The following is a 26257-nucleotide window of genomic DNA, read 5'->3' as shown; positions in this document are numbered from 1 at the left end:
TAAAGCCTGGAATGTTGTAAGATTGTAACATTCTTTGATTACATACCTGTAACACCTTAGTAAATATTCTCTTTATTTAATTTTCTTAATGATGACAAAATATAAAAATATCTGTAGAAACGACTTTTTCTCAGTGAGGAGGTCAGTGATATACATTTCTCTAGAAGAAAATTCTTTAACTTCAGTATTTACAGGAGGATTGCTTTGCCAGTACTGACTTGCTCAGTTGTAAGTAAACAGTTACACAGGCCTACACTGCTTTGTTAATTTCACTTATTTATTTATTTTTTAAATTGGTAATGATTTAGAGGAAAGCAACAGCAGCATACCATGCACTTGATGACTCTATTAGTATTTAAAAGGTTTCTTTAATTTACAAATGCAGAGCACTGTGCATATAAAATACCTAAAATAATAAAAGTATAATAAAATAAAACAGATTGATTTGACAGATGCTTAGAGGTTCCAATTAACTATAGTTTTTCTTTTTTCTTTTTTTTTTTTACATACATGCACTTTCTTTTCCCATCTTCTGTATTTAACAATCATTATTTCTTTCAGCAGAGTGATTTATATATAGATCTAGGTCAAACATAAATTTTCATTGAGAAAAAGCCCAATAACATTTTCATTAAATGATCCTTTTTTGACAATCAAATTTTTAAAGTTGAATTATTTTATTAGCTGGTAGTAGCTAGAAACTGATCATTTGATTACTTTGAGGCATAGTTTCCAAATTACCTCAGCATTTAAACATAAGTAAAACTTACTATTAGAGCTGTAAGAACCTCCATGTCAGCACATTAATTAAATATTACCAAATGAATCGATAGGATAACTAGTAACATTTATTTGTGGTTCTATAATGATTTGGATTTAAGAATCCAAAGAACTGCAAGAATTTGTTTAATAAGTAAGTAAATACATTTTATTTATATAGCACTTTTCATGAAAAAATGTTACTAAACAGTCATCACAGACACTCTCACAAAAGTGAGGTAATAAATTAAAACCAGGAATACAAATCATACGCATGCATAATAAACCACAGTAGCACAGCTAAGCAAACTTAAATATTATTTAAAAAAGTAATATGCATAGACATAAATTATAAAACTTCATAACTCACAAAAGCAAGCTTAAACAAATAAAGACCAGTAAGAAATTTGTAAACATACAGTTGTGCTTGAAAGTTTGTGAATCCTTTAGAATTTTCTATATTTCTGCATAAATATGACCTAAAACATCATCAGATTTTCACTCAAGTCCTAAAAGTAGATAAAGAGAAACCAGTTAAACATCCATCCATCCACTAGGGCCAATTTAGAATCGCCAATCCACCTAACCTGCATGTCTTTGGATTGTGGGAGGAAACCGGAGCGCCCGGAGGAAAACCCACGCAGACACGGGGAGAACATGCAAACTCCACGCAGGGAGGACCCGGGAAGCGAACCCGGGTCTCTAACTGCGAGGCAGCAGCGCTACCACTGCGCCACCGTGCCACCCACCAGTTAAACAATTGAGACAAAAATATTATACTTGGTCATTTATTTATTAAGAAAAATGATTGAATATTACATATTTGTGAGTGGCAAAAGTATGTGAACCTTTCCTTTCAGTATCTGGTGTGACCCCCCTTTGCAGCAATAACTGCAACTAAACATTTCCGGTAACTTTTGATCATTCCTGGCAAGCCATCCTGGCCCAGATGCAGTAAAACAGGCCCAAACCATGATACTATCATCACCATGTTTCACAGATGGGATAAGGTTCTAAATGCAGCGTTTTCCTTTCTCCAAACATAACGTTTTTCATTTAAACCAAAAAGTTCTATTTTGGTCTCATCCGTCCACAAAACATTCTTCCAATAGCCTTCTGGTTTGTCCACGTGATCTTTAGCAAACTGCAGATGCGCAGCAATGTTTTTTTTGGAGAGCAGTGGCTTTCTCCTTGCAACCCTGCCATGCACAACATTGTTGTTCAGTGTTCTCCTGATGGTGGACTCATGAACATTAGCCAATGTGAGAGAGGCCTTCAGTTCCTTAGAAATTACCCTGGGGTCCTTTGTGACCTCGCCGACTATTACACGCCTTGCTCTTGGAGTGATTTTTGTTGGTCAACCACACATGGGGAGGGTAACAATGGTCTTGAATTTCCTCCATTTGTACACAATCTGTCTGACTATGGATTGGTGGAGTCCAAACTCTTTAGAGATGGTTTTGTAACCTTTTCCAGCCAAATGAGCACCAACAACTCTTTTTCTGAAGTCCTCAGAAATCTCCTTTGTTCGTGCCATGATACACTTCCACAAACATGTGTTGTGAAGAGCAGACTTTGATAGAACCCTGTTCTTTACATAACACAGGGTGCCTACTCACACCTGACTGTCATCCCATTGATTGAAAACACCTGACTCTAATTTCACCTTCAAACTAACTGCTAATCCTAGAGGTTAACATACTTTTGCCACTCACAAATATATAATATTTGAACATTTTCCTCAATAAATAAATGACCAAGTATAAAATTTTAGTCTCATTTGTTTAACTGGTTTCTCTTTATCTACTTTTAGGACTTGAGTGAAAATCTGATGATGTTTTAGGTCATATTTATGCAGAAATATAGAAAAGTCTAAAGGGTTCACAAACTTTAGAATTAGAATTAGAACAATCTAGACGAGAACAGGCCATTCAGCCCAACAAAGCTTGCCAGTCCTATCCACTTGCTTCCTCCAAGAAAACATCAAGTCGAGTTTTGAAAGTCCCTAACGTCTTACTGTCTACCACACTACTTGGTAACTTATTCCAAGTGTCTATCGTTCTTTGTGTAAAGAAAAACTTCCTAATGTTTGTGCGACATTTACCCTTAACAAGTTTCCAACTGTGTCCCCGTGTTCTTGATGAGCTCATTTTAAAATACAAGTCTCGATCCACTGTACTAATTCCCTTCATAATTTTAAACACTTCAATCATGTCACCTCTTAATCTTCTTTTGCTTAAACTGTAAAGGCTCAGCTCTTTTCATCTTTCCTCATAATTCAACCCCTGTAGACCTGGAATCAGCCTAGTCGCTCTTCTCTGGACCTTTTCTAGTGCTGCTATGTCCTTTTTGTAGCCTGGAGACCAAAACTGCACACAGTACTCAAGATGAGGCCTCACCAGTGCATTATAAAGGTTGAGCATAACCTCCTTGGACTTGTACTCCACAGATCGTGCTATATAACCTAACATTCTGTTAGCCTTCTTAATGGCTTCTGAACACTGTTTGGAAGTTGATAGCTTGGAGTCCACTATGACTCCTAAATCCTTCTCATAAGGTGTACTCTCGATTTTCACCGCCCATTGTGTATTCAAACCTAATATTTTTACTTCCTATGTGTAATACTTTACATTTACTGACATTAAATTTCATCTGCCACAAATCTGCCCAAGCCTGTATGCTATCCAAGTCCTTCTGTAATGATATAACGGATTCCAAATTATCTGCTAATCCACCTATCTTGGTATCATCTGCAAACTTAACCAGCTTGTTACTTATATTCCTATCTAAATCATTTATATATATTAAAAATAGCAGCGCCCTAGCACTGACCCCTGTGGAACACCACTCTTAACATCGCCAGTTCTGATGAGGTTCCTCGCACCATCACCCTCTGCTTCCTGTGTCTGAGCCAATTCTGCACCCATCTAAAAACATCACCCTGAATTCCCACTTCTTTTAACTTGATGCCCAACCTCTCATGTGGCACCTTATCAAATGCTTTCTGAAAGTCCAGATAAATAATATCATAAGCTCCACTTTGATCGTATCCTTTTGTTGCCTCCTCATAGAATTCCAACATGTTAGTAAAACACGACCTCCCCTTCTGAACCCATGCTGACTGTTCAGAATAACTCCTGTCCTTGTCATGTGTTGCTCAATCTTATCCTTAATAATTCCTTCCATTAATTTTCCTGTGATGCTTGTTGCTTACTGGCCTATAGTTGCTTGGATCTGCCCTGTCACCCTTTTTATATAATGGGATGATATTTGCCATTTTCCAGTCCTTTGGAATCTCTCCAGTGCACAGTGACTTCCTAAAAATATGTGTCAAGGGTTTATATATGTACTCACTAGCCTCCTTAAGAACACGAGGATAAATATTATCTGGGCCTGGTGATTTGTTTGATTTCATCTTATTTAATCTGAGCAGCACTTCTCCCTCTACAATTTCCAAATCCCTCAGTACCTCCTTAGTAGTTGTGTTTACCTCTGGCAGGTTATCCACTTGCTCACTTGTAAACACCTCAGAAAAATGTAAGTTTAGGGCATCTGCTATTTCATTGTCTGTATCTTTTAATTCCCTTTACTATTCCTGATGAACTTGACCTCCTCCTTAACTGTTCTTTTACTACTAAAATACTGAAAGAATCTCTTGGGGTCTTCTTCGCCTTATCTGCTATATTCCTCTCCAACTGTCTTTTAGCCTCTCTGATATCCTTCTTAATGGTTGCCCTCATGTTCTCATACGCTACGGTTCTCTTTGCAGTCATTAGTCTTATATGCCTTATACAGCAGTTTTTCCTTTGCAACTTCTTTTTAAATCTTTATTAATCCATCGTGGAGATTTTTTAGTTTCCTATTACTTCCAAATTTAGGTATGTATCTGTCCTGCATTACATGTAAAACATTTTAAACCTGTTCCACTGCTCCTCGACTGTCTCCACATTTAAAAGCTTATCCCAGTCTATCCTACTTAGACTTTGTCGCATCTGCTCAAAATTAGCCCTACTAAAGTTCAACTTAACAATTTTAGTCTTTGCATCTGTACTCTTACAAAATACTGAGAATTGTATTACATTATGGTCACTTGACCCTAGTGGTTCAATCACCTCTACACCCTCAATTCTATCCTGATTATTACAGAATACTAAATCCAGATAGGCTTCACCCCTTGTTGGTGCTTTAACATGCTGTGTTAAAAACAGTCGCTGATTACTTCTAAAAACTCCTGCTCTTGTGCTCCTCCATCTGTAAGGTTATCCCAGTTAATATTTGGATAATTAAAGTCCCCCATGACTATAATATCCCCTGTAAACTTGCCTTTTGATATTACTAAAAAGATGTGTGTTGAAATTACTGTCTGAATTGGGTGGTCTATAACACACTCCTAAAATGAGACCTTTTTCCCTAATATTTTCCAGGCGAAGCCACATGTCCTCACTAAGATGGGGCTCATCATCCAACTGAAGATGACTTACATTTAATTCCTGTTTGGCATAAACAGCAACCCCACCTCCTTTTCTGTTCTGTCTATCCTTCCTAAAAAATGTGTATCCCTCTATGTTACACTCATCCCCATCTTTGTTATTTAGCCAGGTTTCCGTTATTGCTATAATATCATAATTGTGCTCTGCTACATACAACTCCAACTCACTTACCTTATTTTTGATACTTCTAGCATTAAGGCAAGCTATTTTTAATGTGTTAATCCTTCTATCTTTACGTGTTTGCTTAAAATTTACATTACTATGCATTTTTATTTCTACACCATTGTTTGTTCTTCCATGTATAGATCTAAATCTGGCCTGTCCTAAACTCCCTGCCCCCCCATTCCCTAGTTTAAACAATCCTCGACTAGCCTACACATACGCCTCCCCAATACATTGGTGCCCCTCCGGTTCAGATGTAACCCGTCACGGCGGAACAGGTCCCATCTGTTCCAAAAGGAGTCCCAATGCCCCATAAACCCTTCTACCCTGCACCAAGATTTGAGCCACGCGTTAAGCCTTCTAATCTCCTCAATCTTACCTGGACTGGCGCGTGGCACAGGCAGAACTTCGGAGAAGACTACCTTGTCAGTTCTGCTCCTCAGCTTGGTACCTAACTCTTTGAATTTGGATCGCAGAACTGACAGACTACCCTTATGTACACAGTAATGTTACGAAGTGAGCTTGAACAAATTAAAACCAGGAAAAAAAGGTTTTTGTATAGCTGCATACTGCCAATTTTAAAAAGATGTTTTTAACTGTACATTTTCTGTTTGTAGTTTGGTCGCACAATATCTCGAGTTCAACAAGCTTTAAGCTGGTCATATGGAGAAGATGTGAAACCTTTTAAGCCACCGCTTACAGACTCAGAGTTCCATAGTTACCTTAATCATTTGGGCCAGCTAAGCCGACCTGAAGATCTCCGCCTAAGAATATACCATGGTGGAGTAGAGCCATCTCTGAGAAAGGTTGGTCCTGCCCCAAAATAAAAATGTATTGAAAAGTACATTGTGTCACTCTGTAAATTTAAGTTTTTTTTTCTTTTATTGACTTTTGCTGTTGGTGTAGGTGGTGTGGCGCTACTTGCTAAATGTGTATCCAGATGGGCTAACTGGTCAGCAACGTATGGACTACATGAAAAGGAAGACTCGAGAGTATGACCGGTTAAAAGGAGAATGGAACCAAAGGGCAACCCCAGAGGACTTGGAGTTCATCCGTGGGAATGTACTTAAAGATGTTCTAAGAACAGACAGGGCTCATGCTTACTATGCTGGCTCCGAAGACAGTCCTCATCTAACTTCCTTGACTGATTTGCTAACTACATATGCTATCACTCACCCCCAGGTATGTGCTGGAAAGGGAGTTTGGTCAAGAATAGTCTATGTCTCATTGCTGAAATGATTTAATCAAAATGTTTATGATTGCTTTATTTTAAAAGTTCCAAATGTTGCATGAATTGTACATGAAATAAGACACAGTACATATACACACACACACACACACACCTCTCTGAGCAAAGTGTACAAATGTAATCTTTTTAATTTTTAGAAATTATCGTTTAGTAGTCATTTACTAATAAATGCTCTTACAAGTAAATGTATACAGTGTAGAGGTCTAGATTTCATTTTATATTAACTGCAATGTAGGTATTGTGGTTTTTACAGTTCGATTGACATAAAAATTCTTATGTTTAATACAATTAAATATGTAAAACTTTAGTTTAATAGCTTTCTAGTGATGTAATGCTCTGTATGCTTATGTTCGTTTAACTGAAAATATTTACATCATGCACATTTCCCTCCACTTACCAAGAGAGCACAACAGATATTGGCCTGCATGTTTTTGGTGCTAGACAGAGGAATTTGCAAACTGAAGTTAAGCCTGCCGTTTTTTTAGACGGAAATACTCCAAGGTATCCACACAAAATTGCACAGCAACATTTTAGCAACCAAGATGCTGGCATAATCAAAAGTTAAACATATTTTGTTAGTTAAACCACTGTGATGGATGGCCAGGGCCCATGCCCGGCTGGGATGCCCTTTTGACACTTGGTCCGAGGGATTTGCCATGGGCTACACACTACTTCCCCCGGAACGCTTGATGGTAGCCCCCCTGGGTTGCATCAGGACCACAGGCATGGGACTTCGGAGTGCAGCCTTGTTGGACTCCATAGCCACTGCCAGGAGGAGCTGCATAGCTTAACAAGCCCATGTGGGCTAGAAAGCAGCCACACCCAGAAGTGCAGCCTGAATTTAGGTTAATTATTACCTGAAGCACTTCCGGGTGGGCAATATAAGGAGCCAGCAGCCACCACTCCGGAAGCCAGAGTCGAGAGGAGGAGGACAACGCCTGCCAGGAGGAGTGGTGGTGAAGACCAGTCTGTTTTATGTTTGCTTTTGGTGACTTGTTTGTGTTTTTGGGGATTGTGTAGGGCCAGTGGGACACAGGGAAGATGTGTCCCAAGGCTGAAGAAAATAAAATCTTTTGTTATCCTTTTCACGTGCCTCCGGTGTCAGTCTGTGTCTGGTCGGTGCTGATATAGCACCTTTGTATTCCCGAAGACAGGCAAAAAGCAACTTTGGTAATAAAATAAACATGAAGTGCAGAATTTACATTCACATATAAAGTTACACTTGCCTTATAAAGAGTTAATCTCTTTTGCTGAATATTAATAACGTTAGGCTAATATGAATTTATTTTAACATGAGAATTAAGATATCGCTAGTTTTCACTAGATTAGGTGAAAGTAAATTCTCCCATTAGCAGCAATTGTGGAGAAAATACATTTTTGGCAGGTCCATTGCCTTTTAACGTAGGTGAGCTGTGAATTGATGGTGATTTGTGAATTTAGTTTAGTCTTGGATATTTTACATATAAGTTTTTAGTCATCTAGCAAGTGCATGGCTTTCATATTAATAATCATCATATCCTCATTCTGCTACTTTAGATTGGCTTTACGTGCTGTAAATAAATCTCCAGAATTGGAATATATAAGTTCTGATAGGATAAAAAGTGCCATGACTCCCCAGGTAACATTTTCCTAAAGAAGACATCAAGGGGTACACCTTAAGTCTGTTTTTCCACCATTGATAAGGGTTGAACTTAATATCTTCCATGGCTTATTCTAGGTACAGTTCAACCTCTTCTTGTAGTACTGTAATATTGTTCTTGACTCTGTGTTCTGCTGTCTTGGTAGTATAAAAGTCTCCAAGGAATGAGTACAGATTTGACTTGTGTTGTACAGTGTCGTGCTTCTAGCTAGACCTGAAAACTTCTCTTGAAATGTATGTAATCTAGCTGTCTTCTGGCAAAACAGGCCTGATAATCCTTGACTTTAAGGTTGGTCTGTACACTGACAATATCCCTCTTAAAAATATAAAATAATGTGTAGATTAATTAGTTTATGAATAAATATTATTATTGTATCAGTGCATACTCCCAACTTCTCTCTCTCTATTATATATTTGTGTGTCTGTGTGTATATATATATATATAATATATATATATATTGTAATAATTCCAAAAGGAGAGAGCACAAAGGTTTGGGTTTTCCGCCCTGTGATATTGTAGACGATCCACAATAATGCAAAAAAGAAAAGCAGGTCAAACATAAACTAAACAGTTCAAATGCGCTTCGGCGGCCATTTTATGAGGGAGGAGCCGGAAGTGGAGGAATACTGGGAAGGAACCGTGAGGGATGCTGGGACCAATGACGTCAGGACAAGATGGCGGAGGAAGGGCGGAAGTAAACGAGTGCGGGCAAAGCTGACTTATGGCGGCGGAGCGTCCTTTTTCAGTAAGAAAGCACAGGGAGAAAGTTAGTACCCCGCCATTCCCTGCCGTAATGTTTTCCCAGGTGTGTTAAAATCCGTCCGGGTCTCCTACCATTGTCAAAAATATATACAGACTTTTGTCTCATCAGTCCACAAGGTATTTTCCCAAAGTCTTGGCAATCATTGAGGTGCTTCTTAGCAAAATTGAGACGAGCCCTAATGTTCTTTTTGCTTAACAGTGGTTTCGCCTTGGAAATCTGCCATGCAGGCCGTTTTTGCCCAGTCTCTTTCTTATGGTGGAGTCGTGAACACTGACGTTAATTGAGGCAAGTGAGGCCTGCAGTTCTTTAGACGCTTGTCCTGGGGTCTTTGTGACCTCTCAGATGAGTCGGCTCTGCGCTCTTGGGGTAATTTTGGTTGGCCGGCCACTCCTGGGAAGGTTCACCACTGTTCCATGTTTTTGCCATTTCTGGATAATGGCTCTCACTGTGGTTCACTGGAGTCCTAAAGCTTTAGAAATGGCTTTATAACCTTTACCAGACTGATAGATCTCAAATACTTCTGTTCTCATTTGTTCCTGAATTTCTTTGGATCTTGGCATGATGTCTAGCTTTTGAGGTGCTTTTGGTCTACTTCTCTCTGTCAGGCAGCTCCTATTTAAGTGATTTCTTGATTGAAACAGGTGTGGCAGTAATCAGGCCTGGGGGTGGCTACAGAAATTGAACTCGGGTGTGATACACCACAGTTAGGTTATTTTATAACAAGGGGCAATTACTTTTTCACACAGGGCCATGTAGGTTTGATTTTTTTCTCCCTAAATAATAAAAACCATCATTTAAAAACTGCATTTTGTGTTTACTTGTGTTATATTTGATTAATGGTTAAATGTGTTTGATGATCAGAAACATTTTGTGTGACAAACATGCAAAAGAATAAGAAATCAGGAAAGGGGCAAATAGTTTTTCACACCACTGTATATTGGGATGTTTTGAAATAAAAAAAGGAGCTTAGGAAGACTATTTATCGTAACAGTGTTAATTCTTCCAGCTAGTGTGAGATGAAGGGTTGACCATCTATGCAAGTCTTGTTTAATTTATTCCATGTAGTGGACGAAATTTTGTTGATATAAAGCTTTATGTTTACTTGTGATATTTACCCCTAGGTATTTAAACTGTTCTGCAATGATAAAAGGTAGGGTGTCTAATCTAATATTATATGCTTGAGAATTCACTGGAAAGAGTACACTTTTATTCAGATTAATTCTGAGACCAGAGAGCTTTTGAAATTCTGTGAGTGCTGCTAAGACTGCAGGCACAGAATTTTCTGGGTCCGAAATATACAGTACCATATCATCTGCATATAATGAGATTTTCTGTTCCAGTCCTTCTCTGCTAATCCCCTTTATCTGATCAGTATTTCGACAATGTATTGCCAGTGGTTCAATGGCAATGCAAACAGCAGCGGTGACAAAGGGCATCCTTGTCTTGTGCCACGTTCTAGTTTAAAGTAGTCTGAGCAAATGTTATTGATGCAAACTGAAGCTTCTGGGTTAGTATACAGTAATTTAATCCATGCACAAATGTTGGGCCAAACCCAAACTTCTCCAATATAGTAAAAGGTATTTCCATTCAATCATGTCGAATGCTTTTTCTGCATCCAATGATAATAATATTTCTGGGGTGTTTGATTTAGTTGGTGAGTATATTACATTAAACAGGCGTCGAAGATTTGAAGATAAGTGTCGGCCCCTAATAAATCCAGTTTGGTCTTGTGATATTACGAGGGAGCACTTTCTCCATCCTTCTAGCTATGATTTTAGAGAGTATTTTAACGTCGTTATTCAGAAGTGAAATTGGTCTGTATGATGCACATTGTAATAAGTCCTTATTTTGTTTTGGAAAGACAGTGATTAATGCTTGGTGAAAGGTTTGTGGAAGAAATTGGTTATCTCTGGCTTCTGTAAATGTTGCTAATAGGAGGGAGCTAGCTGAGCGGAGAATTTCTTGTAAAACTCTGCAGGGTAGCCGTCAGGGCCTGCTGCTTTTCCACCTTGGAGTGACTTTATAGCATCCAGTAATTCTGATAATGCCAGAGGTTTATCAAGTTCCTCCACACTAAAAGCGTCAATTTGTGGTATCTGTAATGTATCCAGAAATGCATTAGATTGTATATTGTCTTCTTTAAACTCAGTAGTATATAGGGATTTATAGTAGTCTCTAAAAGTGTACATTATATTTTTGTGTTCGATGATTTTATCTCCGTCCTGTTAGTGATTACCGAGATTGCGTTGTGCACATCTTGCTTGTGAATTTGTTGCGCTAAAAGCTTATTAGCTTTCTCTCCATGTTCATAATAATGATGTCTGGATTTGTAAATTAGATGTTCAGTTTCTTTAGTTGTCAAGAGGTTTAATTCTGAATGTAGAGCCTGCCTCCTCTTATGTAGAGTCTCGCTTGGTAGTCTGGCATGTTCTTCATCTATTTTAGTAATTTCGCTTTTATCTCTGCTACTTTCTTCTTCGGATTTATTTCTGTGGGAAAGATATGAGATAATCTGTCCTCTTAAGAAGGCCTTAAGAGTTTCCCAGAGTATTCCTGCAGAGATCTCAGGGGATGTATTTGTCTCTAGAAAGAATTTGATTTGTTTGGATATAAATTCAGTACAATTCGTCAGCTAATAGAAGCGGGTTGAGGCCATCTGGGGTGAGTGTATGGGGCTTAGTAATTTCAGCTCCAAGATCATAGGAGCATGGTCGAAATAACAATAGCATCGTATTTACAAGATTTAATCTTAGGCAAGAAGTTATTATCTATAAAGAAGTAATCAATCCTTGAGTAGCAATGATGTACTGGTGAGTAGAAAGAATATGTTCTTGAATTTGGGTTTAAAACCTCCAGGGATCTGATAAGTTGTGATCAGTTATAAACTTTGTAATTATCTTTGCGGTGTTAGTTGCGTTCCCCTGTGGAGGAAGTCTTATCTAAAAGTGGATTTAAACACAATTAAAGCCCCCAGCCATTATAACTTTATGAGTGTTCAGATTGGGAATGGATGCAAATAAATTTTGTATAAATTCCTTATCATCAACATTAGGTGCATAAACATTTATCAAAATCATTTTACAGTTAGATAAGTCTCCCATGACCATTACATATCTCCCTTCAGGATCCAATACTACATCTGATGCTACAAATGGTACTGTTCTATGTATGAGAATTCCCACCCTCTAGTTTTCTTTGTAAAACTAGAATGGAACATTTGGCCAGTCCAGTCTTTTGCAGCGGAACTGATCCTTGCTTAGTAAGTGGGTTTCCTGTAAAAATACTATTTTAGCATTTAGACCTGTTAGGTGAGAAAGTACTTTCTTTCTCTTTAATTGTGATTCAGGCCTTTAACATTCCAGCTTACGAAGTTAACTGTCCCATCATGGAGACACTGATTCTGAGTTTTTGATGTCATTTTATAGTCTTAACTGGAAGTGAAATAGTTTAGGTCTTAATTTCCTATTTCCCCAAGAGTTGTTGCCATGCAGCTTATTATTACGTTGATAGTTATAATTATAAAGATTGAGATGATAGATTAGGTATAGATCAAGCCTGCTCTCTTTCTCTTCCCCCCTTAACCCCCCACCCTCCCTTTTTGCCTCCCCAAGTGAGGCTAAAACCCACTTCACAGTCCCAGTCCTCTGACATACCCAGAGACAGAGCACGTCCAAAGCACAACAAGCCCCATGCAGTGGGCTTTAGGTTAAAAGATAGAGATATCTGTTACCAATATAGTCTTTAAAAAGAAAAAAAAAAAAAGAATTTTGCACTTAATATATAAATATAATCTTCAGCAATTTTAGTGCATTAAGATGATATCCCCAGATAATAAACCCAGGTGATGGTGTTAAAGATGTGTCCAAAATAAGCATAACAAGTCTTAATGCAGTAATAGCAATAACAGTAAACCAAGGGTATGATATTGAACAGTCTCATTTAGGGTACACATGAAATAATTAGAAAAGAAAAGAGAAAAAAAAAAAGGAGGAAAAGTAATTAAGCACAATAAAACATAAACATATAGCCCTAGTAATACTAAGTAATAATAAGAATATATGAGAATATATGCTGATAAAAACCCGTATTTTAATAATCAGACATAGATATTAATCCTAGCTTTATCATTTACCGCCATGACTCACAATTATGTATCAGAATAGTCCGGGATCAGCTTTCTTAATTCATTTTCTGCTTCTTCCTTGCTAGCGAAACATAGAAATGACCTGCCATTCCACTTTCAGTTTTGCGGATACAGGAGGCTGTATTTGACACTGGCTTGCCGTAGCGCTGTTTAATATTATAGAAGGCTGCGTTTAATAGCTGTTGCTGGAGAGAAGTCAGGGAAGATACGAATGTGGTTATTTTCATATATAATATCTTCCTTGTTTCTGAGGAGTGCCATCACCTCTAGCTTAAATGATAATCGTTCAAAACGAACTATAAAAGATCTTGGTCCGGTCTGACGGTGTTTGATCAGCGTCGCTGTAAGCGCTGCTATCTCAGATTCTGCTTTAAAGTCGCCCGATTATTTTAGAAAAAGTTCAGCTGCAATTTCACAGGGTTTGAACTTTCTCGATTCTCCGGCAGACCTTCAATTCTGACATTATACCTTCTACTCCCATCTTCTAAAGCAGCCAGTCTGTCTCCAAGTTTTTCTCTGAGTTTTTTACATTCAGAACTGACATTTACTGCTCTTTCCTCGGCACTGGCAGCTGAATGTTCGGCCATTTCGATCCGATTCGTGAATGTCTCCTTAAGATGCTCCAATTGATCAGCAAGCGTGCTCAGTTTAACGAGTTTTCTGAATGCGCTCTTCAATTTTACCCAGCACCTGTCGAAGTTCAAGTTGTACCTCTTGACGCAGCCTTTCATTTGCCTGTTGGATTTCCTGTTGGAATTCCTGTCGCAGCCATTCATTGGCCTGTTTCATCTCCTGTTTCAATTCCTGTTTCAGTCTCTCAAGTGCCTTTGCCGTTGCTTTCTCATTAGCCTTCTCGCTTTTCTTTATATCTTGCGTGAGCTCAGCGAGCAACACTTTCAGTTCAGATAGCTCAATTGTGCCTTCTTGTACCGTAGATGAAGCAGCAGACTTTGCTGAAGCCGGTGTTCCCGCTGCTTCCCAGCCCTTTCCAGTTTCAGGTAATCTTCTCCAATCGGCGAGTTATCCACATCTGCACTCATGATCGCACCTTCGCTCCCCTTTTCGCTCTCAGCCGGCGACGATGTAGCGGACTGTGGTCCCGAGGAGTCTGTGCTTACCATCTGATCCAGGTCTGTCTCTGATAGGCCGTATCTTGAACTGGGGCTTGCTGATCGCAGCTTGGATGTAGCTTTAGTTTTCGATTCTTTCGAACCCCCTTCTTGTTGGCCATGTTTATATGTGCTTACATATACTGTAGCAGTCCCTCTCGGGTTGAATAAATACAGGATATCTCAGAATAATAAGCAAATAATATGAAAAATAGCACCACTGCTAGCGAGCTCCACTACAGACGCCCATCTCTCGTCATCGGACGAGACCAACTCCCGAACTTCATAGAATTTAAACACTAAAAACATTTTATTTTGGTATTATCAACTAGAGTAGCTCATTTCACTGCAGGTGTACAAAAGTCAAACAGCCACTTTGTTTGAAACCTGCCTCAGTTTTTACTTACTGCACCTGTTGTTTTTATGCTTAATTGTGGATGCGTGTGAAAAATTCCTTTTGTGACCCACTACTAAATCTAGTTCTGAGCCATCTCCATAATGGAATAAAAGTGTCAATAATGAAAGCCTGTGTATGTTTGCCATTTTTTTCTTTCAATGATAAACATCATTTCACCAATCTTGCCAAAATTCTCCTGCCTCAAACACAAAGCATTTCCAGACATGACTTCTTCAGTTTTTCTTTTTGAGATGTGTTAATGTGGTGCTGTAGCACCATGAGGCACTTCTATTTATACTTTTCATTCTCACTTTTATCATGTATTACTGTGCTTCTGAAGTAATATGTCTATTTTCAGTTGCTAATCAGTGCAGCAACAAGTTTTATTTGATACTGATTCTTTAAAACGTACAGTACTGTTACATTTCTAGTATGAAGGTTTCAATTTAATACTGAAGTATCACTTTGTGACATCCCTAATACTGTATTTGATTTACAAAGTGGTAAGATGTTACATTATTAGTTTAACCTTATCAAATACATGACAAAATGTGCCCTTTACCTGTTTATGTGATGTATAATTTGTCCAAAATGTATATCTTGGCAGTGTGCTTATTAATGAAACTGGAAGAGAATATTAACATAGCATTGTTTACTTACCCCAAATATTTTGCCTATGTTGATATATTATTTTAATACCAATTTATTTATATATGGTGGATCGCTTTCTCTTCCATTTTCAATAGGTATCCTACTGTCAAGGTATGAGTGACATTGCCTCCCCAATCCTTGCTGTGATGGATAATGAAGCTCATGCTTTCATTTGCTTTGTGGCATCATGAAGAGACTAGAAGGCAACTTTCACACAGATGGACACCTCATGTCAGTCAAATTCCAACATTTGAAACTTTTGTTACGGTACTCTGACCCGGAATTCTATACTTACTTGCTTTCCAAAGGAGCAGATGATCTGTTCTTCTGCTACCGTTGGCTGCTCTTGGAGTTAAAGAGAGAATTTGCCTTTGAAGATGCTTTACGCATGCTTGAGGTCACCTGGAGCTCACTGCCCCCAGATCCTCCTGAAACTGAGGTGGAGTTGGTTGGACTGCCCTTTGAGCAATGGGAGAGAACAACTACAGGAGCCGAGGATAACCCAAGTGAGAGGCAGAGGTATCGACACATGTTGAGGCCCACTCAAGAGCAGGAATTAGGAAGCCAAGACCATGAGCAGAGTCTAATGGAGCCAAGAGGTTGGGGTCAAAGACTAAATCCAGATTTCTTGGAGGGACGGGAGGAGGGTGATGGTGTGGGATCTTTCAAAGAAGTGCCAGTAATGCATCCAGTTGAACAAAGGGAACAAGGAGCAAAAAAACAACTGTTAAAGCTTAAGCCAGACTATGTTCAATACCACAACTTCATGCAAGAGGACCAAGTGGAAAACGTAGGGGAAAAGTCAGCAAAAGTCATTGAGGAGCCAACAAAACAGCAGATGCCAAGGGAGGAGTATGATTTAAAGGACGAAGACAAAAGAAAGAGCAGTACATCTCTACCTGCACCCCTGAACAAGCAGGCCAGTTTTGGAGAATTCAAGTACTACAGTGCCCGCAACAGTGAAAGCTTTGATATGGATGAAGAATTGAATATGCCCACAGATGTGCGTCCTATTTTAAACTGTTCTGTGGCTGGCCACAGACTTCCTTCACGTCAGCAAACTGAAGATAGTGAGGAAGACTTTGGGGAGCAAGAGCCCTTGATTAATTCAACAGCTAGTGAAAAATCACAGATACCCACCGTGTCTCCCATATTTGCAAGAAAAGCTGGTAGTAGTGGTAGACAGTCCCCCAGTGGTAAATTAGCATCACCATCGACTCCTAGCGGAAGGGAGACAACACAATTTACCACCTGCCAGACCAATGGAAGAGCATCGTCTCCTTGCATTTCTAATGAGAGAGCAGCCTCACCTTGTTTTACCACTGGCAGAGTTGTCTCTCCCTGTATTGCAAATGAAAAAGGCTCTCCTTGCTTGCCCAATTGGCGAGCTGTGTCTCCTTCTCTTTCCAACAAACGGTTGAGTTCCCCATCTACACCCACAGGCAAACTAGGTTCCTCACCTTGTTTGTGCAATGGCCGAGCATCTTCTCCTTTGCTTACAAGCAGGGGAGGAACTTCAACCTCTTTCACTGATGGACATATAGGGGGTGTATCAACACCTCAAAAGGATGACACTAAACTGCAGCCTAACACTCCTCCCATCTCTCTGCCCCCACCTCATGAATTTGGTAAAGGTAATCCTTTCATGTTATTTTTGTGTTTGTCTATCTTGTTAGAGCATCGTGATCACATTATGAAGAATAACTTGGACTACAATGAACTTGCCATGCATTTTGACCGACTTGTCAGGAAACACAACCTTAACCGGATACTGCATCGAGCAAAGGCCCTCTTTGCAGACTACCTTCACAGTGAAGTCTGGGACTCTGAAGAAGTGGATGAAGCAGCAGCAAACTCTGACTCCCCTTCTTCACATACTCCTCAGCCACCATCATTTTCATCTTGACCACTGACCTTTGCAGCCTTGCTGCCTCTATCCATTGGCTTGGCTGTACCTCGTTAAAAGTTAATTTGGAAACTACTGCTGAATCTTCTTAATTGTGGAGATGTTTATTTGTAGCAAACCAATAGCAGTGTTTGGAAAAACTGAGTGGCATTTTGCAAAATTGTGACCATCCAGCCTGAAGATTCACATTTCAAAGTATCATAAGCTGATTTTCTTTAGATGGCAATGAATTGAAGATAAAGTGAGGGTTTTTTTGTAACAATTATTTTGCAACTTTTGTAAAAGAGCATTTTGATCAAAACGATTTATTTGGAATATGTTACAAAGTTAGATTTTAGCCTCCTGGAAGTAAAATGTTAAATGTATCCATTTAGAGATGACATTCTAAACTAATAAGCTGCTGATATTAATCCACAATTGATAGATATATTTCTTTTAATGTGTTGATATTGATGCCATATTTTACTTTATTTCCCCCAACCATATAACATGTCTTATAAAGAACAGATTATAATTAGAAGCATGACCTCTTGAAAAGTGTTTCCATAGATTATTTAAAAAAATAGCACTTTACTATTTCTATCCTCCTAAAAAATTATCTTTCTTGCTTTTTCAGCCTTTATTCTGCCCTTGTGGCTTACTTTTCTGCTATTTCTCTGTTTCTGGATATGGCTTTTACATCTTTTGCCAGCAAAGTCCTTTATTCTAGCCTTTTGAAGCCAAGGTATTCATCATTGGGATATTTTCTTATAATAAGCTGTTTATACACCTGACCAACTTGTGTAATGAATGTCAAGAATTTTGAGAAAGTAGATTAAAATCCCATATTTTGTTAAGCTGCTAAAAAGTGATGTTTCTGCCTTTTGTTATTCAGGTAACAATTTATTTGCAGCTTGCATCAACTTTTTGCTTATTTCCCATATTTATTTCTACAATTAAGAAAATGAAAAAGTTTGTCTGCTTATCCTATTCCACTTAAAGCAATCTTTTATTTTTAAATGTTCATAACGTTTCCTAATACAAATGTTACTTTTTGTTATATTGCTTCAATTCTTACTCAGCTGATTTGGATTTGTGGCAGAGAACAACTTAAATTTCTGAAATAACTGTAATAATACACAAGCTTGATTTAATAATAACTAGTGGTATACAGAGCATATGCTTGGACAGTTTATTATGTTTAAAACTGTATGACACTATTGCTTTGTGCCAGACATATTTGTATTTGTATGTCATACTGAGTACACTGTTGGACATGATAGCCAGATCCTGTGCCACTAGTCCGACATTACAGGGGATTTTATACTGGGTCGGGGAGGAAGATGGAACATTGAAGTATCAATAATGAATTATTTTTAAATGAATGGAAACCTTCTAGACTTTTTAGCATACTATGCTCATACATATTACAAATTTAGAAGCTGACCAAATTTCAGATGTATATGGAATCAATTATCTATCAGTTTGATAAACTTAACAGTGGTATTGATTGGTTGAACACCATGTAGACTACCTCGGCATTGATCCAGAGTTCAATTATTAATGAGACCTATGGCTGAGGAAGCTGAAAGGAAAGGAGATATGTTTTCAGTCTTCTTTTCTTTTTGGTCTTAGAGACACTAGTACAGCATTTGTCTTGGTCAGAGTGTAAATAAAAAATCAATAACGTGCAGAGTGAACCACACTTTAAATTTGTAATGAAGACTCTATTATGGTGTGTTTTAAGAGCACCAAATGTCTTTATTGACAGTTACTGATGTTTATTTTTCTGATTTTTGTCTTTTTCCCTAGTCTAGCACAGGCGAAGAACATAGTTTAAGATATGTGTGGGTGTCACAACATTTGCTGCATAACAACTTTCAATTAAAGTATCATTTTGTACTTTAATTTTTTTTAAGAAACTTTTTTTTTACTGAAAGAAATGCCATGATCTAAAATATTAAATGACGCTTTGTTTAAAACTTAACCCTATTCTCCAGCTTCTGGTTTAACTAGCCATAACAGGTGGTCTAGGTTGTGCACTTTACTTGTTCGTACTGGTAGTATGCAGATGTTTTTAGCACTGTGTGGTTCATCCTTCACAGTGTTCATGAAGAGTCCCAATTAAGCCTTGATTGAAGCAGGGGTGTCCAGTCTTGGTATTGGGGGAGCCACAGATGCCTCACAGTCCAACTACTAATATGATCTTAATTAAGCATTATGCTTAACTGGATAGCAAAACCTTGACTGTCTGTTGGCAGTCTCAAATTATCTTGTTGCTTTCATTCATTTATCTGCTTAGAGGGGGGACCCCAGACAGGATTCCAGCCTACCATAGGGCACTCAAATACACACAGGACCAATTTACCTGACCAGCTGGAATTTGGAAGGAAAACCTGCAGTGGAATGAAAATGTGTTACAGACACTCAAACTTAGGCCTTGAGAAAAATGCTTAATGTGGTAACAGATTTTAACAGCATGACACTCTTTTTTAATTCAAGTGCCTGATAATGCATGTTTGTCGAACATGCAGGTAAAATTTTTGCTATACTCTGCTATTCTCTGTTACAATACTTCTGTCAAGCAAGAGTTTTTTAACTTAAGAAATGAGAAAGAATGAGTCTGAGCTAACAAGTGGTCAGTACCTAAAAGCCTAACCTAGTACCATTTTCACTATTGTGTGTGTTAATTATTATGCAGCTCTTCCAAGAAAGGTTATTAGCAAAATATATGAGGCTAATTTTTCCTTTTTTTCCACCCTGGAAATATTCAATATACCCTGACAGAAATGTATACCACTATAGAATAATGGGAACATGGAACATGAAATTAAATTATATGTTCTGATAAGTATAAGATCTGTTTTCTAATTTAGACATAGGCTTAATCAAAATCATTCTCCAGACCCAAGACTGGACACCAGCACCAGGATCTCTCTCTTAATACCAAGGCCAAATATAAAAGGGGGATAAAGAAATGGAATGATCTTCTTGACAAAGGGATATAATCTTTTACACTTGGATTTACCCAGTTCAGGTAAACAAAAAATGGTAGGAGTCTTTTACTGGGCAAGATTAAGCAGGTGTTTGTAGATGATATTTAACTTAAAACCTGTATTACTCCAATACATAGAGGCTGGAAGCCCTTATTCCAGTTGTTGACATATTTATTGTTTATTGTGGGATCTGCTATTTCTTCTAAACACCTGGTTAAAATTTTGTTTTTGTGTGCCTTTCAGTATTTTTGAATTAAGACCTTAATTACTGCTTTCATTTTACAACACTAGATAAGTGCCTGCTAGTACCATGCTGACAGGTTCTTGTATTATAAATCGTTTAACTTACTGTGTGGCTCAAGAAAAAACGTCTTCACCATTAAATTGAAACGTTTTTATTTTATTTCTTCCGTGGATGTGCAATTCCATGACGTGCAGGATTAAGGCCAAGGGACTTTTAAATTTTGATGTCATTTTATGTAGTACCTGAGGTATATAAAATTAAGAAAGTGGAAATGGAAATACATGTACCATTCAAATAAATCGATTGCATTCACAAAATAAAGTTTTAAAAAGTTGGTAATTTGTGACATGTCTTCATTTAAGCTCATCCAGCAGGTGTAAGCAGTACTGCTTATCACCGATTACATATAAATTAAAAGTGGATAAGTACTTTTATTTTAATGGTTTGTCTCTTTGTGCAGAGCTCATGTATGTCAATAAATTATTTATTATTAGTATTATCATTATATGCTTTAATTACATTTTGCATGTTTCTGTGTTGACATCTTGTTAAAGAATTTGATTTATTGCTAATAGAACATAATATGAATGCCAAACTGGTTGAATATTAAATTAAACATTAAAACTAATGATATGGAAGCCAACAGCTAGGCCAAGAATAGACTTAACAGTGTAATAAGATAGGCTAAATGAAAACACAAAGATAAACTGGAGTTGAGGTTTTCATCAAACAATTGCCCCTCTGTATGGAGTAGCCTTCAATCTATTACTAGTTCTAAAAAGGATATCTTCTAGTTGCCCCCACAGAGTCGGCCCTCCATGATAAGCTTAATAGATTTTACAGCAGATTTCAACAAAAAGGAGCAAGAGTATCAATCATCCCTTTGCTCTTCCCAACCTGAAGTGGAAGTGGTTCTGAAACCAGTCACTTCATCTCAGAAGTTTTCTTTTATATAAAGGAATATGGTGTCTGGGAACTGTTTGCAAAACAGACCTGCAAAAAAGTCTGCAGGTCCCGATTCAGCGTCCCCTGCAGCAATCAAATACTGTACAAGCCAGCTTGATCCTCTTTTTACTGACATCTTTAACCAGTCTCTTGCATAATGCACTGTTCCAGATTACTTTAAGTCCTCTGTTATTGTTTGTTACCAAAAAACAACATAAGATGCCTTAGTGATTACAGGCCCATTGTCACTATGTTAGTTCTAATTAAAATATTTAAACCACTAGTTCTAACCAATTTGAAAGTGTGTTACTGCTCCTCATCTTGACTCACTTCAGTTTGCATATAGGGGCAAACAGATCTGTGGATGATGCCATAAACCTGGGTGCACACTGTCTTAGAGTACCTCAACTGTGAAGGAACATACTAACAGTATTCTGGTGTAAATTCAGCATTTAACACTTTTGCCCCTGAACTGTTGTTAACTAAACTTCTACATACTGAAGTGAATGCTTCCATCTGTAGATTTATAATTTTTTTAACAAACAGGAAACAATGTTTGGATGGACATCCACCCCTCAAACTTTCTCCATATTGGCCCAGCTGCCCCTCAAGGCTGTGTATTTTTCCCAGTGCCCTATTTCCTGCACACCAATGACTGTAGGTCCACTGACCCTTCAGTAAAATTTGTTAGGTTTGCTGATGATATCCTCGCCATTGGACTAATTACTAATGGAAATGTAACAGCAAAAAGAAAGGTGATTCGTCTTTTGTCTTGATGTGCTACAAGCAAACCGTAACTCAGTAACACCAGGACAGTGGAATAGTAATCGACTTTCACAACCGGCACTAGAAATTAATAGTTCTACAGTAAATATGGTGGAATCCTTCAAATCTATCTTGGGTCAAAACTATAACAAACACGTTTACCTGAGATGACATTTAATCATCATCACAGTGGTGTAGAAGGGATAAATTATGACAACCCAGCAATAAATGGGATATTGGAAATCAGAAATCCATTCAACACTTTTATTACATTTGGTGCATGGTTCATTATATAACCAATCCCAGTGTGCATTAGAGCCTTACCATTACAACATCATACTCATTAAATCACTACAAACGGATTATACACATGCCCCTGAGTGAATGTCCTGAAACACCCCGAACCACTCAAAAGCCTGGAAAATTTCTGGAGTCTGGATTTCTATTTAAGCCCATTGAGTGATTTAGAGCTGTACGAGAAATAAGTTGTTAGTATTTCAGAACTGCATTTTCAATGATTTTCAAATCCTAGTGTACAGAAAAGCCACTTTAAATGGTAGAACAAAGCCCTACACCCAGAAAGACTTGTTGTGCTAAGGACTTTAGTGCGAGCAGACCTCAATGTGGTGGAATTTGAAAAGTTATGCCTTCTCAGCAACCAACTTATCCCATTCTTACATTCAATTTTGAGGTAGATACATCCACAATATCTTCATGCTGTGCACAGGTACACATCAGGATCTGAACATGTTTCACTCATTCTGTAATAGCTGTGATCACAAGCTACATTTTAATATTTGTTAAAAGTTCAGATAACATATTTTTTAGATGTGATAATCAAACAGTGAAATAGCACTTTTATGTGTATAGTTTATCATAAACGTACTGATAGAAATACCTTTTTACATGCATCAAGTTATCGTCCTTGTGCCTCAATTAACAATATACTGGTTTCACAATTTTTTAGGTACCTGGAAAATTTCCTCCACCACTACTAAATATGCTTTCTGAGCTGAAGATCAAATAAAGAGATTCAAGGTTAGGGGTTATAAATTGAAAATAGTCAGAACTGCTTATATATAGGCTTAGCTGTGATATTGTGCTACTATCCTGTTGCAGTGTAGTCAAAAATGTCAAAAATCTAGTAGTAGTAGAACATAAAAGCATGACCAGAAACCGGGCCACTAACCTGCTTGTCCTCAGATATTTTGCAGAACTTTAGCACTCCATTTCAGACCTAAAATGTACAGTTTTGGAAGTAGTGTATCCTAGTATTTCTGAGGGAAGCTTTTTTATTTTTTTTTATCTAACCATCTTGGGACCAATTGATTTAATTTAAAAACATGATCAGTAGTGTTTTCTTTAATTTTTTTTTTTTATTTCCGCTAGTTTGTTGGTGTTAAGTTACAAATGCTATTATACAGTATGTTTGTGAGCACTGCCTCATATTTACCTGTCAGTTTATCTTCCACTTTTTGATATATACATATATTTTTGACATAATCATTAATTTTATTGTCAGTTGTTTCTGTGTGTAGGGTTTTGTTCTGCAATTTAAAGTAGCTTTGCTGCACACTAGGAAATCCTTGAAAAAAGGGACCAATATGGTTTCAAAACAGGAGATTTTATTCCTGATCCATGTACAGCAGCAAACTTCCTTGTATCTTTCTGGAATTAGCATATGTGTCCTGACCTCCTAAATCTGAATTTGGAACAGTTTACATCATCCAGTAGACCAGGTGGAATCCAGATATTCAGCTGGAGACATTTTATTTCATGGTCGTTCTCCACATACAATGGTTATAGTTGTGCTGTGTCTATTGGATGATTTGGTATTTTCCAGAATTTTTTGGGTGGTGATGAGCTTCTCAGGATATTCACTTGGGACATATGTTGAATCTGTTTGTAGTGAATTGATGAGTGTTATTAATTTAATGGTAAGGCTTTAATTGCACCCTGAGATTGGTTATATGATGAACCATGCACCAAATGTTTTTATTGTCATTGTTGAGGTAATAATTGATGCATATTTACATTGACAAGATATTTGTTAAAAAAATAGCTGTAGTTGATCATAATTTTTTCATACACTGTTTCACTGCTTATTTTTTCTATAGTATTTAAATGCCTCAGTAGTTGATGTACTTGTCAGTTTAGTATGTTGTTATTTACAATAGACAAGGCCAACCTAACATCAGCTTAATATACACCAATATTTTCATTTTAACATCTAAGAATGTAAAGGTTACAGTTCATGTTTATACATGGTGGAACCATGTTACCTTTACCAAAATGACCGTTTATTAAACATTTTAGAATTCTGATGGCATCTTGGAAGGAATGGAAGTTGAATGCTTTTGTTTTATTTTCAGCAGACTGTGGAAAAAAAAGTGGCTTTAAAAATAAGTTTGTTAATTACTTCAATTGTGATTATATGTTAATTGTTGCTTATTTGTTAATTGTTATTTCAATAACAGGCATTTTCCCTGTACCACATGTTGGCTACTATGGCTATCCAATGAGTTAAATCCAGGGCTGGTTGCCATTTTTCTCACAGATTGTATCTGTATTTAATCAGTTATACAGGTGCCGGTCATAAAATTAGAATATCATGACAAAGTTGATTTGTTTCAGTAATTCCATTCAAAAAGTGAAACTTGTTGGTCTCGTCCGATGCGGGAGATGGACGTCTGAAGTGGAGCTCCGCTAGCAGTGGTGCTATTTTTCATATTATTTGCTTATTATTCTGAGATATCCTGTATTTATTCAACCCGAGAGGGACCGCTACAGTATATGTAAACACATATAAACATGGCCAACAAGAAGGAAAGAACGAAAGAATCGAAGACTAAAGCTACATCCAAGCTGCGATCAGCAAGCCCTAGCTCGAGATACGGCCTGTCAGAGACAGACCTGGATCAGATGGGCGAAAGTACAGACTCCTCGGGACCACGGTCCGCTACATCGTCGCCGGCTGAGAGCGAAGGTGCGATCGTGAGTGCAGATGTGGATAGCTCGCCGATTGGAGAGGATTACCTGAAACTGGAAAAGGCGGGAGGTCCGCGGCTTCAGTTACGCAATTACGCGGGACTGGAGCAGCGGGGACACCGGCTTCAGCAGAGTCTGCTGCTTCATCTACGGCACAAGAAGGCACATTTGAGCTATCTGAACTGAAAGTGTTGCTCGCTGAGCTCACGCAAGATATAAAGGAAAGCGAGAAGGCTAATGAGAAAGCAACGGCAAAGGCACTTGAGAGACTGAAACAGGAATTAAAACAGGAGATGAAACAGGCCAATGAATGTCTGCGACAGGAAATCCAACAGGCAAATGAAAGGCTGCGACAGGAATTCCAACAGGCAAATGAAAGGCTGCGTCAAGAGGTCCAACTTGAACTTCGACAGGTGCTGGGCAAAATTGAAGAGCGCATTGAGAAAACTTCGCTAAACTGAGCACGCTTGCTGATCAATTGGAGCATCTTAGTGAGACATTCACGAATCGGATCGAAATAGCGAACATCTAGCTTCCAGTGCCGAGGAAAGAGCAGTAAATGCCAGTTTGGAATGTAAAAAACTCGGAGAAAAACTTGGAGACAGACTGGCTGCTTTAGAAGATGGGAGTAGAAGGTATAATGTCAGAATTGAAGGCCTGCCGGAGAATCGAGAAAGTTTAAACCCTGTGAAATTCGCAACTGAACTTTTTTCTAAAATAATCGGGCGACTTTAAAGCAGAATCTGAGATAGCAGCGGCTTACGTCACGCTGATCAAACACCGTCAGACCCGACCAAGATCTTTTATAGTTCGTTTTGAACGATTATCATTTAAGTTAGAGGTGATGGAACTCCTCAGAAAAAAGGAAAATATTATATATGAAAATTGCCACATTCGCGTCTTCCCTGACTTCTCTCCAGCAACAGCTATTAAGCGCGCGCCTTCTATAATATTAAACAGCTGCTACGGCAAGCCAATGTCAAATCGGCCTCCTGTATCCGGCAAAACTGAAAGTGGAATGGCAGGGTCATTTCTATGTTTTCGCTAGCAAGGAGGAGGCAGAAAATGAG

General features: G+C 38.1%; 1 protein-coding gene across 1 annotated transcript in view; it reads left to right on the top strand.

Annotated features, from left to right (window-relative positions):
* tbc1d25 (TBC1 domain family, member 25) overlaps nt 1-18646 on the top strand; it is a 96996-nt gene extending 78350 nt beyond the window's left edge. The window contains 4 exon segments of the mRNA XM_039774729.1: nt 6029-6217; nt 6318-6593; nt 15460-15538; nt 15541-18646. Of these exon segments, the coding sequence (XP_039630663.1) occupies nt 6029-6217; nt 6318-6593; nt 15460-15538; nt 15541-17270 (2274 nt within the window). The 3' untranslated portion in view covers nt 17271-18646.
* The last annotated feature ends 7611 nt before the right edge of the window (nt 18647-26257 follow it).

This window comes from Polypterus senegalus, chromosome 13 (genome assembly GCF_016835505.1).
Source record: "Polypterus senegalus isolate Bchr_013 chromosome 13, ASM1683550v1, whole genome shotgun sequence".
Taxonomy (NCBI): domain Eukaryota; kingdom Metazoa; phylum Chordata; class Cladistia; order Polypteriformes; family Polypteridae; genus Polypterus; species Polypterus senegalus.
Note: the sequence above shows the minus strand (reverse complement) of the source record. Positions and strands in the feature narration are given on the sequence as shown.